This window comes from Macaca fascicularis, chromosome 15 (genome assembly GCF_037993035.2).
Source record: "Macaca fascicularis isolate 582-1 chromosome 15, T2T-MFA8v1.1".
NCBI lineage: Eukaryota > Metazoa > Chordata > Mammalia > Primates > Cercopithecidae > Macaca > Macaca fascicularis.
The window spans coordinates 60,774,363-60,792,304 of record NC_088389.1 but is presented as its reverse complement, the minus strand read 5'-3'; the positions used below and the strand labels follow the sequence as shown (position 1 = coordinate 60,792,304).

General features: G+C 45.9%; 1 protein-coding gene across 1 annotated transcript in view; it reads left to right on the top strand.

Moving 5' to 3' along the window:
• Positions 1-17,942, top strand: part of CCDC180 (coiled-coil domain containing 180) — a 68,282-nt gene that overhangs the window by 12,270 nt on the left and 38,070 nt on the right. The window contains 8 exon segments of the mRNA XM_065530309.2: positions 3,157-3,236; positions 5,904-5,992; positions 6,853-6,975; positions 8,091-8,264; positions 9,626-9,741; positions 11,102-11,228; positions 13,243-13,282; positions 13,411-13,889. Of these exon segments, the coding sequence (XP_065386381.1) occupies positions 3,157-3,236; positions 5,904-5,992; positions 6,853-6,975; positions 8,091-8,264; positions 9,626-9,741; positions 11,102-11,228; positions 13,243-13,282; positions 13,411-13,889 (1,228 nt within the window).

Below are 17,942 nucleotides of genomic sequence, written 5' to 3'. Positions count from 1 at the left end.
TCTGGCCACAGCTTGGAGACACTGTGCAATGGCAGTGTCTGCAGGGGGAGCGGGCAGGCCATTAGACCTGGCCTGGAGGAAGGTGGGACAACTCTGCAAATCAGGGGGAGAGTGGGTGTTGGCAGGACCACGAAACTCCTTTGCAGTGGAAGTATGTAGAGAGGTGAGGTCAGGACACAATTCTGGCATCCAGAAGTGTGTCCTGTGAACACAAGTCTGGAGCACACAGGTCTAAAGGTAAAGTTGTAAAACCTTGGTCATCGATTCAAGTGAACATCAGTAGAGAAGGCTGGGTCTTGGGGCCTTGATAGCACCCAGAAAACCCACTGTGTAGATGACCCTCTCTTCCTCCCTGATCTGTCAGGCAGTGAAGAGCCTTCTAATCAAGCTCGAGGAGCTGTCCCAAGGGGACTGCCTCATAGGGCAGTGTGGGGATCCCACACACCATCCTGGCCCACAGTTTTAGGCCCTTCTTCTGGAACCCCCTAATCTCCAGAAACTTGGCGGGGATCCTTGCTACTCAAACACAGGGTCTGCTGGGAGCGTGTGGTAGTGATGGCAGAGGGGAAAGTCTAGCTAACATTCCCCAAGGCCTTGACAGGGAGATATCCAAACACCTGGGAGAATTCCTGTGAGTTTTCTTGGCCCCAATAAGTATATGTGCATATGATTTAAAAAATTTTTTTTTCAAAAAATAAAATTTGTATTTTGGAGTTATGTTCAATTTCTAGAAAAGTTACAAAGATAGCACACAGAATTCCTAACCCTAACTCTTCACCCAGTTTCCCTTAATGCTGCCATTCTATATGCCACTGGACATTCATCAAAAGTGACAAATTCATTTTGATGCATTTCTGTTAACTAAACACCAGATTTCATCTGCATTTCACCTGTTTTTCCACTGGTGTCCTTCTTCTGTTCCAGGAGACCACATTACATTTAGTGTAATGCTTAGAGTTGAGATAGTGCTATGCATACTCTTGTACCTACCTTTTGCTCTTTACTGTCCATTTATGAGTAGGGTTACCTGAATCCCTGTTTGCCCAAGACCATACTGGGTGACACATCTTGTTCTGGCATAATCATTCATAGTGACCTCTTTCACTGTCAAAAATGTCCTGGTTTAGACAATAAATCATATGATCCCTCTAGCAATACACCTCTTCCACACCGTTAAACATCATCCAATTTTTAGCGTCTTTAAACAACAATCATGTCTAGTTTTTCATAATTCTGTAAGTCAGCTGGGTGGTTCCCCCTGTGTGGGCTGGCTTGGCCAGGGCTGGAAGGTCTAGGTTGGCCTCACCTGTGTGTCTGGAGTCTCTGCTGGGTCAGCTGGGTCCTCTCTCCATATACTTTCTTAGCTTCCAGGAGGCCAACCTGGGATCCTACACACAGCGGGTGGCAGAAGGTCCCTGCAGCAGGAGAGGACAAATCCATGCACAGCCCTTCCCAAGCCTCTGCTAGATTGTATTTGCTAATGTCCCATTGGCTAAGGCCAGTTACATAGCCACACCCAGATTACAGGACTGGAGAAATAGACTCTACCTCCCCCATGGGAGGGAGCTGACCATTTTTTAATCTGCCACACTATTTTTTTTTAACTTAGATGTCTAATCAGATAAAGAAAATGTGGTACGTATACGCCGTGAAATACGATGCAACCATTAAAAAATGAGATCATGTCCTTTGTAGGGTCATGGATGGAGCTGGAAGCCATTATCCTCAGCAAACTAACACAGGAACAGAAAACCAAATGCCGGCCGGGCGCGGTGGCTCAAGCCTGTAATCCCAGCACTTTGGGAGGCCGAGACGGGCGGATCACGAGGTCAGGAGATCGAGACCATCCTGGCTAACACGGTGAAACCCCGACTCTATTAAGAAATACAAAAAACTAGCCGGGCGAGGTGGCGGGCGCCTGTAGTCCCAGCTACTCGGGAGGCTGAGGCCAGAGAATGGCGTGAACCCGGGAGGCGGAGCTTGCAGTGAGCTGAGATCCGGCCACTGCACTCCAGCCTGGGTGGCAGAGCGAGACTCCGTCTCAAAAAAAAAAAAAAAAAAAAAAAAAAAGAAAACCAAATGCCGTGTGTTCTCACTTAAAAGTGGGGGCTGAATGATGAGAACACATGGACACAGGGAAGGGAACAACACACACTGTGGCCTGTTGGGGGTGAGGTAGGGGGAAGGAGCGCATTAGGAAAAATAGCTAATGCATGCTGGGCTTAATACTTAGGTGATGGGTTAATAGGTGCAGGAAATCACCGTGGCACACGTTTACCTATGTAACAAACCTGCACATCCTGCACATGTACCCTGGAACTTAAAAACAAAAATTTAAAAAAGAATTTGGTATCTTTTTCTCAACTTTTATTTTAGATTCAGGGATACATGTGCAGGTTTGTTACCTAGGCAAATCGCGTGTTGTGGGGTTTTGGTGTACAGATTATTCTGTCACCCAGGTAATAAGCATAATAAACTATAGGTAGCTTCTCCATCCTCTCCCTCCTTCCACCCTCCACCCTCAAGTAGGCCCTGGTGTCTGTTTTCTTCTTTATGCCCATATGTATTCAAAGTTTAGCTCCCACTTGTGAGAACCTGCGGTATTTGGTTTCCTGTTCCTGTGTCAGTTCATGTAGGAGGACAGCCTCCAGCTCCATCCATGCTGCCGCAAAGGCCATGATCTCATTCTTTTTTATGACACTATATTTAATGACTTCAGAAGAGGATTTGCTGTACTTTATTTAGACAGTTTTCTACTGTTGATGTGAAGGTTTTTTAATCATCATGTGTGTTTATGAACAGCATTGTTAAGTGAACATCTTAATACATAAACTTTACATGCATTCTATAATGCCATCTCAGATTAAGTCCCAGAAGGAGGCTTCCTTGGTCAAGGGATGGGAACAGTTTGTTTTTTCCACTGGAAAAATTATGTTCTTTTCTTTTCTAAGTAACAAGTTTGTTACTTAGAATTTGTTAATTAAAAGACCTTTCAACCGGGTCATGTTTGAACACCAGGAAATCCCCAGCAGTTCCCTTTGTTCTTCAGTATTTAAATCGACGATTTTCTGGAGCTATGTTTCTTGAAGATACTACCCATTTTGGTTAGTAAACTTTTGTTCCTGTGTGACTTACGTGCCGTATCTTCCTTCCCAGTGACCTCCTGCCCCCCAATTACAGCAAAACTCAGCTGACTGAGTGGCATTCTTCCCTCAACTCCATGAACAAGGAGCTAGGTGAGTGACGTCTGTGGGACTCCACCTGCATTTTTCCAGAACTCTGTTCAAGCAGTTGCTTTGCTGAAGCTCATTCAAGTGAGTGGTACGACCATCGTTGGGAGGAGGGATGGGGGTGTGGCAGGAAGAGTGAGCTCTGAGAGCTTAAAAGGCCCCTCCTCCTTTCCCAAGACCTCCCTTCCTCACTGCCTAGCCTGCAGCTACACTAGCCACACCCTCTGACCCCTGACCCCTGACCCCTGACCCAAGCATGGAGACAGAGAGATGGCTCTGATGCCCTCCTTGAGGAAGGCCCAGGAGCATGCCCCAAGAGTGTGAGGTGGAGCACATGGTCTTGATGCCCAGCTCTGCTCCTCCCGGGCTGTGTGACCTTGGGAAAATCAGGGCCTCCGGTGGCCTCAATGTCCTCCTCTGTAAAATAGGGATGGCAAGAAGAGTAATAATGGTCCCTGCTTGTGGGGTGGATGGCCAGTGGTAGTCCAGTGCCTGGCTTATACAGAGTCCTCAATCACAAATGGTGATGTTTCAAAATGCTCTATAATAAGGGCAGTCAGGCTGTAAACTGTGTGCTGACTGCTGGTTTTGGAACTAAGTGTTGTTAGACCCCCCAACTGCCTCATTTGTTGACGTATTGTCTGGTTGCTTTCACTCTAAATGGCAGAAGTGAATGCAGATGGCCGCTGATTTAGGATGGTTCAACTTAGGACTTTTCGACTTTACAGTAGTGTGAAAGTGGTACACATTCAGCAGAAACTGTACTTCAGATTTTGAATTTTGCTCTTTTCCTGGGGGCTGTGGTGCCTGGATACATGGTGGGATACTCCCTGGCAATGCTGGGCAACGGTGACAAGCTGCAGCTCCCAGTCAGCCCTGTGATCATGAGGGTAAACTAGTGTACTCTGTTGCCAGATGATTTTGCCAAACTGTAGGCTCATGTATGTTTTCTGAGCACATTTAAGATAGACTAGGCTAAGCCATGATGTTCAGTAGGTTAGGTATATTAAATGCATTTTCAACTGAAAATATTTTCAACTTATGGTGGGTTTATTAGGACGTAACCCCATTGTAAATAAAGGAACATCTGTAGTTACAACAGAGACTGTATGACTGCAAAGCTAAAACAGTTTACTCTCTAGCCCTCTATAGAAAAGGTTTGACACGACTTGCTCTAGAAGATATGTAATAAGTTTTTCATCTCCTTAGAGGATCATAGCAACCTAGTGAGGTCAGTTGTATCATTGTCCTCTTGTAGTAAGAGAAGGGTTTAGTGGCACAGAGAGGTGAAGTATCCTGCCCAAGGTCACACAGCCAATGAAGTGTCACAGCTGGACTTAGCTTGGGTACTTCAGCTAGTAGTACACGCCATTGCTTCTAGGGCTCTCAGGTTTATAATACTAAGGGTGTTTCTGTGTGAGCCACAAGACTCTATATAATAGCAATGGCTACCATTCATTCAGTGCCTCCTACAGACAGGCATTGTGCTGAGCCCTGGCATTCAGTAGCTGGCTCTGCCCTCGGGCACTTCCAGTCCAGAGCAGAGGTCAGAGCAAGCAGGGAATGGACAGGTTCCCAGCCGTGGGAGCCATAGTCAGGGACACAGCTGGTTCAGGGTCATGGAAGACATTGACAAGGAAATGATCATGTGGTTGAGAACTGCAAGGGAGGTAAAAGTCACCCAAGAGGGAGGCAGCATTCCAGGCAGGGATACAGTGTAGGGTGCCCTGGAGGCAAGACAGGACTGGGGCCTTTGGAAACAGGGAGGGGAGGTTGGAAGATGCAAAGCAGCCGGACTCTGCTGGCCACGTGGGCTGCACGTGGAAGTCTGGGCTTTATCCTGAGGGCAATGGGAACTCAGTGGAAGGTTCTGAGCTGGGGGTGATGATGTCAGGGGGTGCAAATGGCCCAGAGGGATGCAGGAGTGGAAGCAGGGGGATGTGGGAGAGCCCATCAAAGCGGCCTCACGGAAGGGTGTGGACACCTTGGCCTAGGAACTAGCCTGGGGACAGGAAGAAGCAGATTTAGAGTTTCTTCTCGTCAGTTCTAGCATCTGTCAACCCTCCCAGATATCCTAAATCTACACCCAGCTGCCATCCCCCTGCCCTTCTCCCCAGCCCTGGACAAAGAAAAACCACCACCAAATCTCTGTGTGGTCTTTCAGTTTCTAGAAATTGCCAACAGCACTAAACCAGAGTTGCTTATCCTGGACATCAGAGTCACACTGAGTTTATTATAAGCTGGGAAACTGAAGAGAGGAGAAATAGAGAAAATAAATAAAAAAGCAAGCTTCCGCGCGTTCTGCTAGTGCCTTCAGTTTTTCAGGGATGAACACAGATAGGATCAGTAAATGCTCATTGATCTCCATTCTCATTACTGGTTTACAACTTGGTGCAGCTTCCCAAAAGGAATTTCACCAGCCCTGAAACCGAGTCAAGAGTCAGGGCCAGAATGGATTCAGAACAGATAGACAAGCTCTTCATTTGAGATCCTTATCTTGGGGTGTCGGGGCCTTTGTAAGGGGACACCAGCCCCTGATCTGAATCGGGACCACTGATCTTCACCTAAATAAATGTTGCTGTGGAGGCACTTTGCTCCTTTGCAGAGGGGACACTCCCCTTTCTAATCCTCTCTTCCTGGTGGACTGATTTGCTTTGTTTTCTGCCCATGGAGACACCTACCATGTGGACTACATGATGCGGATCCGCCTGCTGTATGAGAAGACGTGGCAGGAGTGCCTGATGCTTGTGCAGAATTGTAAGGTGGGCACCCTTCCTGCAGGCCTGAGAAGAGGAATGCCTGGGCGGGACCTGAAGTGCCTTCCCTGGCCCCATCCCCACTACCTTCCCCTCCCCAGCTATGTCCCCACCTCACTCCCACACACCCTTTAGCCTCCATCCAGGCTTTTCTTCCTCACAGAAGAAAATGGAGTGGCTTCCTAGCCCCAGTGCCTGGTGCTCACTGGCCTCTGGGCATTCTGAAGCTGTTCCTTCTGCCCACATCCCCTCCCTAGCTATCCCTGCCATCTCTCAGGTTTTAGCCCATCACCTCCTCCAGGAAGCCCATGTAAGGTGAAGTGTGCACTCTCAGATCACCTCAGACTTCACACTTGACTCTATGTCATGCACAGCACTGGGCGTTGTTTATGAATGGAGGTTGTGTTCTGGGGGTTATTGCAATGCGCCCCCTTCGTAGATAGGCCTGGCCCCACTTTCCCCTCCACCCTGCCCGCTGCATAACAGAGTGAGACAGTAAACTCGCTCCCAAACCCAAGCACAACTGTGACTTGTTCTCTAGGATAGGGGAGCTATGGAGTCAGAATGTCCCTTCCTGCCTCCTTGGTAAGATTGTAAGCAACACCTCCACCCCCAAAGCTTAACTGTTGTGAAGTGTGTTCGAGCTGAGGGTCCCCCTTGGGGAGCCTCACAAGAGCTCCTGCATGCCTCTCCAGCCAATTTGCACCCAGCCCTCCAGACCCTAAGGGGAACAGAATTCATGGGGTGCAGGGCCCTCACCTGGAGCTCAGGTCTGGCTTGAGCAACACTGAGGCCTGTAGGATGGAGTTGATGCCTGTGGGGACCTCAGTCCTAAACCAGGCTCTGCCTTGTCCCACACACTCCAGAAGCAGCTGCTGGACTGGAAAGCCTTCACTGAGGAGGAGGCAGAGACCCTGGTGAACCAGTTCTTCTTCCAGATGGTGGGAGCACTCCAGGGCAAGGTGGAGGAGGACCTGGAGCTCTTGGACGTGCGTGCTGGGGACTGTTCCACTGGGGAGCTGAGGTGGGGTTGGGGGTCCGCGGGGTGCTGGCTGTAAGAAGAGCCCAAGAGCTCCAACTTGCATGTTCCTAGTGTGTCCACTCACCCTTGTCAGACCCTCTCAGAGCAGCCCCCTTATGCTGGCCACTGCAAGCTCACCCACCTGACTCCTCCCAGCCACCCACTGACATGGGTGCTGTGCAGAACTCCAGGCCATGAGCACTCCCCGGCCATTGCTGACCCTGGGTACTGAAGGGCTGTGGAGGCACAATAAGCCCTCAGCCCAAGACACGTGGTATCTTGAACCGGGGTTGGCTCATGTTTTCTGTGAACGGCCAGATGGTGACTATTTTAGGCTCTGTGGGCCATCAGGTCTCTGACGCACCTTGTCAACTCCACCAGTGCCACACAAAAGCAGCCCTAGGCAATGCAGAAACAAATGACATGACTGTGTTCCAATAACTTTATTGACAGACACTGAAATTGGAATTGTATGTAATTTTCATCTCATTAAATATCTTCTTTTGATTATTTTCCAGCCACTTTAAAACTGAAATATCTGTGTGTAGCTCACAGGATCAAACAAAAACAGGTAGAGGGCCAGATTTAGTCTACAGGCAGCAGCTTGCCCAGCCCTCGCCCAGATGAGGGTGTAAGACACATGCCTTTTTAAAAAGGTGGGTGGTGTGTGAGGATTTCACAGCAGGTGTGGTGTTTGGCCCAGATGCCATGAGTAAGAGAACTCCAGAGAAGGAAAGATGCCCAGGCCAGCGTTGCTGTGGCCTTCTGAGTGCCCAGCCTGTTTTTTAGGAATGGCCCACACTCCATCTTCTTCCTGTCAGAGACTTTTGTGGAACATAGGATATGTCTAGAGATGGGACTTGAGAGTCAACAAGACTAAGGGCAGGGCCTTGGGCAGACCCAAAACACTGTCCCAGGGAGGGAGGACCAAGAGCCCCAGTGTAGCCTAGAAGTTGACCTTGAGGAATGGTGTCTGGGCAATGCTGTTCAGTCATTAGAGACAGGGGGCCCCACAGGTGGGCCCTCTTCCTGGCCCTGGGACTTTCAGCCCTCAAGTCCCTTCTCTGGGCTCTGCCACTGCAGAAATCCTTCGAGACCCTGGCAGATCAGACAGAGTGGCAGAGTTCGAACCTCTTCAGGTACTTCCAGGAGGCGGTACAACTGTGGGAGGCACACCAGAGCAAGCTGTTGGTGCAGGAGCTGGAGCTGGAGAAGAGGATGGAGCAGCACCAGCAGAAGCACAGCCTGGAGAGCCAGGTGAGGCCCACACCCAGGGCTCCATTTTTCACACCACAAACAGCAATGAACTCAAACAGCTCCTTGACCCAAATGGAGAACCTTTAGCTATGAAATTTGGGCAGATGGGGACATTAAGGCTTACATTGGTCATGGGATCAGATGGGAGTAGCAGAAATCTGGAACCAAATGTCTCTAAGAGTTTGCATGAGAGACAGTCAGATGGTTCAAATAAGGAGATGATTAAAGGATGGTATCACGAAATCACACACTTCATTGCCATTCAAAGAGAATTTTTTCATAGGTTCACAATGCTTAAAGAGGGGGAGAATAACGTGAACCAACCTCAAAAGGAATACATCCGCAGGGAGTAAACCAGGTACATTAGGCACTTTGTAAGCTGCAAAGCTATTAAAGTCTAGTTGTTCAATTAGGATGGAAGCAGGCTTCCATGGGAAGTAAAGTCTAATAAAAGCTTCAGGTGTGCCTTTCTATGTGCCGTTTCTCCGGAGAAACTGGCTTGCAAGCTAACACAGTGGACATCTGTGATGGCTCATAGATCCCTGGAAGCCAGAGGGTAGTGCCGGTGCTGGTGGCGTGGCTTCATAGCCCCAGTGCCTGTCACAGCCTGAGCTCTCTCTCGTTCAAATAAGCCACTGCCAGAGTGAAACCTGCCTCAGCCTAAGCTCTCGAAGTGTCAAACTCTTGAGTATTTTGAAGTACAGTAGTTAACGTCAGTAACTCACATATGGGGGATTGATAAGGGTGACATCACATTCCCAAGGTGAAGGGGGGAATAGCTCCAAGTTCTCATATATGGGGTCTGATAAGACATCATATTCTGAAAGAAAAAGGGGAAGACACCCCAAGGTATTACAGACAAACGTGTCAGTCACATAGCAAACTGTGCACATGTTGGGAGTCATTTCAACGCTCTATAACTGGGGCAATCTCCTGCCTGCACAGGAGGTCAGCTGGCCCCTGCTCTGCCTGCTCTCACACAGTCCAGGAGGTGGGGGGACAAACTCAGCTTCTGATTTCAAGCACGACTGGTGAGAAGGAGAGCGAGGAGCAGGTGTAGTGCAGGCCTGACCAGGTGGGTGGGTGTGAGGGCCCTGTCTCCGGGGGTCCCATCTGAGCTGGCTCCCCTGGGGGGTATGATGTAGGCAGGGAAGAACATTGCGGGCAGAAAAAAGTCTAGAGGCCTATAGTGGAGAGAGGGAGGGCGGTGGCAGATTAGGTGCCCCATTTGTAGAAAGGGAGTCCTGGATCTGCCGAGGCACCTGGGCCTCAGTTCTAGCAGCAGGGTCCCTGCAGGTCACTTACACTCTGTGAGCACTGGAGGTCACGTCTGCTTCTCTTGTTTTGGGGGTGGCTTCCAGGTCCAGGAGGCCCACCTTGATAGGCTCTTGGACCAACTGAGGCAGCAGAGTGACAAAGAAACACTGGCGTTTCACCTGGAAAAGGTCAAAGATTATCTGAAGAACATGAAATCCAGGTAGGCCAACCAGACTCCAAAAGGCAGGAGGGGATGGTCAGAAATTCATCTTCAAGGTCAAGGGCAGCCTGCCCAAGAGCCCAGGAGCCTACTGGCAGGCTTAAGATGAAAATTGTGCCTCTCACCTTAGAAAGCATTGTAGCCCTCTGCAGCTCTGCTCTCAGCCAATAAAGAACCTTCCAGGGAAAATTTTTAAAAGTTTGTGGAGGGAGGTTTCAAAGCAATGTGGCTTCAGTTCAAGAACATGGGGCCTTCTTTTAAAAATTTAAAGATGTGGGTGGATCACCTGAGGACAGGAGTTCAAGACCAGCCGGGCCAACATGGTGAAACCCCACCTCTACTAAAAATACAAGAATTAGCCAGGCATGGTGGCAGGGGCCTGTAATCCTAGCTACTTGGGAGGCTGAGGCAGGAGAATCACTTGAACCCAGGAGACGGAGGTTGCAGTGAGTGGAGATCATGCCATTGCCCTTCAGCCTGGGTGACAGAGTGAGATGCTGTCTCAAAAAAAAAAAAAAAAAAAATTTAAACATGTACATTCTTGTTAAAGGAGGAAAAAGAAGTTAACCACTGCAAACATATAGAGATTTTTTTCCCCTCATTCCTGCCCACTTTTCCTTTTTTATGGACATATACATTTATATATATGAATATATACACATATATAGTGTTTTAAAAATAAAGGTTGGATTATACTATGCAAATTGTTCTGTAACTACAGATATACTTCCATTTTTAAATGTCATGTAGCATTCATTAATGTAGATACTTCATAATGGTTTAGCAATCCCTCAATTGATTAGCTGTTTTCTATTGGTTCCAATTTCTCAATATGGCAAGCTGTTCTCTGTGAACTTTCTTCCATCCTTATGACTTTGTACAACTGATTCTATAAGGATTGTTCACAGAAATGGAATGACACTGCCAATTGATTGCAGTACTTAGATTCAGAAGGCAATTCTGATTACTTTAGGCAAATAAGTAACCCCATGAGCCCTTGGTCTCCTATCTGAGAAACAGAAGTCTGGACCTTGGGGCATTTGGGAGTTTGGTGGAATAATGTAGGTATCATCAAGTTCAAGGACAGCGTTAAGACCAAAGACAGGGTTAGGACCTGGACAGGGAAAGGGAGCTCATGTTACAAGCAGAAAAGTCTCTTGTATGTGTTTTCCAAACTTTCTACAAAAAGTGTGTATTTCTTGTATGATCAGAAAAATAGCATAGCCAAGGACTGCTGCTAGAAAAGAGCAGCCACACAGCAGCTCTACACAGAGCTATGTGCCAGATTGCAGCCCATCTCCTTGGGGTCATGGGTGTGGTCCCTGGCTGGGGTCTCCTGTCTTACCTACCTCCCTCCCAGGTATGAATATTTTCACACCCTCCTGACAAAGGAAGTGATGGAGTACCCAGCAATCATACTGAAAGAACTCAACTGCTACAGCTCCAACCTCAGCCAATACTTCTTTGTGCGTGAAATATTTGAGCAGGTATGGAGAGGGCAATGATACACCCATTCACTCATGAAGAAACTAAGGGAGAGGCTGGCTTCTTGTTATGATCTGCCTAGACTTTGAAAGCCATCCCTAACCCTGCAGAGTTCAAATCAGTGCAAGAAGAAAGAAGCTGAAAATCTCTAAAGAGACCATCTCTTTCTCAGTATAAAAGAGGCTGAGGGGTTCAGAAATCAGAGCTCAAGCCTGAATGGACTTATAATGAAAAGGTTAATTTATATGGTGCTTGGAATTCCATTTATCATACCTACCACTGCCACATAATTCTCCTAAAATATAGCTTTGACCCACCTACTCTCCTGTAAAATCCCTCCCCAACTGTGCAGCCCCCACCAGATCCAACTTACAGTCCCTAGATAACCACAAAGGCCCCACTCTCTCTGCTTTCCACCTTGACTCTCCCTGGTCCAGCAGACTCATCCCTTTTCTGGCATGTGCCCCCTACCTGCTGCCCTTCCTCATGATGCTCCCTCTGCTGGGGCCCCTCTGTCTCCATATATCCCAAACCCACCCATACCTCCAGTTCACTACCAAGAGAAAGGCTCCCACTCATTCCACCTGACCCTTCATCTCACCTTGCTCAGCCCCTGCCACCTCTCAGGGCTCTGAACTATTTTTTGCTTGGTTGCTGTCGAATACAGGAGTCTGGAGCACCCAACTATAATGTATTTCTTAAAGGGCAAGTATGCCTTAATTTTTATTCAACTTTGATTGCCATTAGCACAAGGATCTTGCACATAATTCAGACACAATAAATGCTCTCTGGGTAAATGCATGAATACCTGGGATTCCCTGGTTTGAATCCCCCAGTGCTTGGCTCTTTTCCCGCACACCAGCCATAGTCCTGCCTGGCCTGAATGGAAATGCTTGTGGTTGGCACTGAACCTGGCCAAAGGTTTCCCATGTATACAGGACACCTGGCTGCTTCCCTGAGAATCTCTCCTCCCAGAAGAGATTCCTGTTTAGATTGCTACTAGATGCTCCCTCTGCCACCTAGGTTGAAGGGAAAGCTCAAGCTATAGGATGGTGAGCTCATTGCCTGCCCTTTGATATCATTTGGGTCACCTGGGTTAAAGGTAGAGGCACTATTATGATCTCCATTTCATGGAGGATAACAATAAGCCCCATAGGGTTTAGAGGACCTGCCCAAGATCACTTAGCTTGTCAGAAGCCAGGAATCAAATCCAGACCTGCAAACTCCACAGCCTACACTGTTATCCATAACACAGAATATCCAAAACTTCACCCAGAGCCTGTGAAACAGGAAATTTGCAGGGCTTACAAGGGGGCTCTCAAGATCATGTAAATCATGCCCATTGTATCTGTTCCATTTAGCACAGAATGCAGCAGATTTCTGCCCTTCGTTTGCATCCCTCAGTTTATATTTTTCTTGCCTTTTGCTCCAGATCACTGCCAAAAAATATATCATAATGAGCTTTTATTCCATGTCTACCCATTGTGTGCTATAAGGGTTTGCTAGCCTTCTTGGAATTAAGAAAAACTGGTTCCCTGGATTGAGAACAACCCAGTTATCCCCGGGAACTAAGTTGGTCAAGGCCTGCATCAGATATCAAAGGGGAGGGATGAGTACTTCTACTTAAAAGAGATGCACTTAAAAGTGGCACTCTGGGCCGGGCGCCATGGCTCATGCCTGTAATCCCAGCACTTTGGGAGGCCAAGGTGGGCGGATCATGAAGTCAGGAGATCAAGACTATCCTGGTTAACACGGTGAAACCCCATCTCTACTAAAAATACAAAAAATTAGCCAGGCATGGTGGCGGATGCCTATAGTCCCAGCTACTGGGGAGGCTGAGGCGGGAGAATGGTGTGAACCTGGGAGGCGGAGCTTGCAGTGAGCCAAGATCGGGCCACTGCACTCCGGTGCAAGACTCCTCTCAAAAAAAAAAAAAAAAAAAAAAAAAAAAAAAACAGTGGCACTCTGAGGAAAGGCAGTGCAGGTCCTTCAGTGACTTGTGGTTTTTTCCTATAGAACTTGGCTGGAGAAGTCATTTTCAAATTCAGGCAACCAGGTAACACTTTTTCAGTTCAAGTCTTATTCTCCCAGACTTCACTTTTATGCGTTTGTGGGTTGGGAGGCCCAATGCAGGCAGCATCAGTAAATTGTCTCTCCTTGTGCTTTGGTGTTTATCATCAACAGAAGCACATGAAAAATCCTTCCAGAAGAGAATGAGGAAACTGAGGAAGAAGCAAGGGTCTAAAGAGGACATGAGCAGAAGTGAGGAAAGCGTAAGTAGTGGGACAAGTGCTGCCACATCAGTAGAAGAGATGGAAGAAGAAAATGATCAAGAAATGGAGTCCTTTATAACTGAAGAGGTGCTGGGGCAGCAGAAAAAATCTCCACTGCATGCTGAGATGGATGAGTCCAAAGAAGGCTCTATTCAGGGATTAGAAGAAATGCAGGTTGAAAGAGAGAGCTCCTTAAACCCATCCCTGAATGAGGAGAATGTGAAGGGTCAAGGAGAAGAGAAGGAGGAGTCACAGGAAGAAGATGAGAAGGAGGAAGAGGAGGAGGAGGAGGATAAACTGGAGGAAGAGGAGGAGGAGGAAGATAAACTGGAGGAAGAGAAGGAGGAGAAGGAGGCACAGGAAGAGCAAGAGAGTTTATCTGTGGGTGAGGTAAGCCAGCAACTGATTCATTCGTGGGCATAGAGAAAGTTTGCTATGCTCATTTTGTGTTTATCCCTAGTGTAAGCTAGGGTCTTCAGTGGCCCAGTCTCCATAGAGGTGCAGAAAGAGAATTACAAAAATATTCATACTTTTAAAAAATTTTATTTTAGGTTCAGGGGTACATGTGCAAGTTTGTTATTTAGGTAAATTATGTGTCATGAGGGTTTGATTTACAGATAATTTTGTCAGCAGGGTAATAAGCATAGTACCCGATAGTTTTTTTTTTTTTTTTTTCTGATCCTCTCCCTGCTCCCCACCTTTACCCTCAAATAGGCCCCAGTATCTGTTGTTCCCCTCCTAGTATCCATGTGTTCTTTGTTTAGCTCCCACTTAAAAGTGAGAACATGCAGTATTTGTTTTCTTTTCCTTTGTTAGTTTGCTTAGGATAATGGCCTCCAGCTCCATCCATGTTGTCTCCATCCATGTTGTTGCAAAGGACATGATCTCATTCTTTTTATGGTTGCATAGTATCCCATGGTTTATATGTACCACATTTTATTTACCCAGACTATTGTCAATGGGCATTTAGGTTGATTCCATGTCTTAGCTATTGTGAATAGTGCTGCAATGAATATATATGCATGCATGTGTCTGTATGGTAGAATGATTTACATTCCTCTGGGTGTATACCCAATAATGGGACTGTGGGGTCAAATGGTAGTTCTGTTTTAAGTTCTTGGAGAAATTGCCACACTGGAATACACTTCCACCAGCAGTGAATAAGCATACCCTTTTCTCTGCAATCTTGCCAGCATCTGTTGTTTTTTGACTTTTTAATAATATTCATTCTGACTGTTATGAGATGGTATCTCATTGTGGTTTTGATTTACATTCTCCAATGATTAGTGATGTTGAGCACCTTTTCATATACTGGTTGGCCACATATATGTCTGCTTTTGAAAAGTGTCTGTTTGTGTCCTTTGCCCACTTTTGAATAGGGTTGTTTGGTTTTTGCTTGTTAATTTAAATTCTTTATAGATTCTGGATATTAGACCTTTTCAGATGCATAGTTTGCAATTATTTTCTCCCATTCTGTAGGTTGTCTGTTTACTCTGTTGATAGTTTCTTTTGCTGTGAAGAAGCTCTTTAGTTTAATTAGGTCCATTTGTCAATTTTTGTTTTTGTTGCAATTGCTTTTGGCATCTTCATCATGAAATCTTTGCCAAGTCCTATGTCCAGAATGGTATTTCTTATTTTATCTTCCAGGGTTTTTATAGCTTTAAGCTTTACATTTAAGTCTTTAATCCATCTTGAGTTGATTTTTGTATGTGGTATAAGGTAGGGGTCCAGTTTCAATCTTCTGCATATGGCTACCCAGTTATCCCAGCACCATTTGTTAAATGGGTAGTCCTTTCCTCATTGCTTGTTTTTGTCAGCTTTGTTGAAGATCGGATGGTTTAGGTGTGAGGCATTCTACTCCATTGGTCTGTGTGTCTGTTTTTGTACCTGTATCATGCTGTTTTGATTACTGTAGACCTGTAGTATAGTTTGAAGTCAGGTAACATGATACCTCCAGCTGTGCTCTCTTTATTTAGGATTGCCTTTGCTATTCAGGCTCTTTCTTTGTTGCATATAAATTTTAAAATAGATTTTCTGATTCTGTGAAGAATGTCATTAGTAGTTTGATAGGAACAGCATTGAATCTGTAAATTGCTCTGAGCAGTATGGCCATTTTAAAGATACTGACTCTTCCTATCCATGAACATGAGATGTTTATGGTTTATGGTATATACCCAATAATGGTATTGCTGGGTCAAATGGTATTTCTAGTTCTAGATCCCTGAGGAATCGCCACACTGTCTTCCACAATGGTTGAACTAATTTACACTCCCACCAACAGTATAAAAGCATTCCTATTTCTCCACATCCTCTCTAGCATCTGTTGTTTCCCAACTTTTTAATGATCGCCATTCTAACTGGTGTGAGATGGTATCTCATTGTGGTTTTGATTTGCATTTCTCTGACGACCAGTGATGATGAGCATTTTTTCATGTGTCTGTCGGCTGCATAAATCTCTTCTTTTGAAAAGTATCTGTTCATATCCTTTGCCCACTTTTTGATGGGGTTGTTTGATTTTTTTCTTGTAAATTTGTTTAAGTTCTTTGTAGATTCTGGATATTGGCTCTTTGCCAGATGGGTAGGTTGCAAAAATTTTCTCCTATTCTGTGGGTTGCCTGTTCACCCTGATGGTAGTTTCTTTTGCTGTGCAGAAGCTCTTTAGTTTAATTATATCCCATTTGTCTATTTTGACTTTGGTTGCCGTTACTTTTGGTGTTTTAGTCATGAAGTCCTTGCCCATGCCTATGTCCTGAATGATATTGCCTAGGTTTTCTTCTAGGGTTTTTATGGTTTTAGGTCTAACACTTAAGTCTTTAATCCATCTTGAATTAATTTTTGTATAAGGTGTAAGGAAGGGATCCAGTTTCAGCTTTCTATATATGACTAGCCAGTTTTCCCAGCATCATTTACTGAATAGGAGATCCTTTCCCCATTACTTGTTTTTGTCAGGTTTATTGAAGATCAGATGGTTGTAGATGTATGGTGTTATTTCTGAGGCCTCTGTTCTGTTCCATTGGTCTATATCTCTGTTTTGGTACAAGTACCATGGTACAACCAAAACCATGCTGTTTTGTTTACGGTAGCCTTGTAGTATAGTTTGAAGTCAGGTAGCGTGATGCCTCCAAGTTTATTCTTTTTGCTTAGGATTGTCTTGGCAATGCAGGCTCTTTTTTGGTTCCATGTAAACTTTAAAGTAGTTTTTTCCAGTTCTGTGAAGAAAGTCATTGGTAGCTTGATGGGGATGTCATTGAATCTATAAATTACATTGAGCAGTATGGCCATTTTCATGATATTGATTCTTCCTATCTATGAGCATGGAATGTTCTTCCATTTGTTTGTGTCCTCTTTTATTTCATTGAGCAGTGGTTTGTAGTTCTCCTTGAAAAGGTCCTTCACATCCCTTGTAAGCTGGATTCCTAGGTATTTTATTCTCTATGTAGCAATTGTGAATGGGAGTGTACTCATGATTTGGCTCTCTGTCTGTTATTGGTGTATAATGCTTGTGATTTTTGCACATTGATTTTTTTTTTTTTTTTTGAGACGGAGCCTCGCTCTGTCCCCCAGGCTGGAGTGCAGTGGCTGGATCTCAGCTCACTGCAAGCTCTGCCTCCCGGGTTCCCGCCATTCTCCTGCCTCAGCCTCCCGAGTAGCTGGGACTACAGGCACCGCCACCTCGCCTGGCTAGTTTTTTGTATTTTTTAGTAGAGACGGGGTTTCACCGTGTTAGCCAGGATGGTCTCGATCTCCTGACCTTGTGATCCACCCGTCTCGGCCTCCCAAAGTGCTGGGATTACAGGCTTGAGCCACCGCGCCCGGTGAGACTTTGCTGAAGTTGCTTCTCAGCTTAAGGAGATTTTGGTCTGAGATGATGGGGTTTTCTAAATGTACAATCATGTCATCTGCAAACAGGGACAATTTGACTTCCTCTTTTCCTAATTGAATACCCTTTATTTCTTTCTCTTGCCTGATTGCCCTGGCCAGAAATTCCAACACTATGTTGAACAGGAGTGGTGAGAGAAGGCATCCCTGTCTTGTGCCAGTTTTCAAAGGAAATGCTTCCAGTTTTTGACCTTAAGTATGATACTGGCTGTGGGTTTGTCATAAATAGGTCTTATTATTTTGAAATATGTTCCATCAATACCTATTTTATTGAGAGTTTTTAGCATGAAGGGCTGTTGAATTTTGTCAAAGGCCTTTTCTGCAGCTATTGAGATAATCTTGTGGTTTTTGTCTTTGGTTCTGTTTATGTGATGGATTACGTTTATTGATTTGAGTATGCTGAACCAGCCTTGCATCCCAGGGATGAAATCAACTTGATTGTGGTGGATAAGCTTTTTGATGTACTGCTGGATTCGGTTTGCCAGTGTTTTATTGAGTATTTTTGCATCGATGTTCATCAGGGATATTGGTCTAAAATTCTCTTTTTTTGTCATGTCTCTGCCA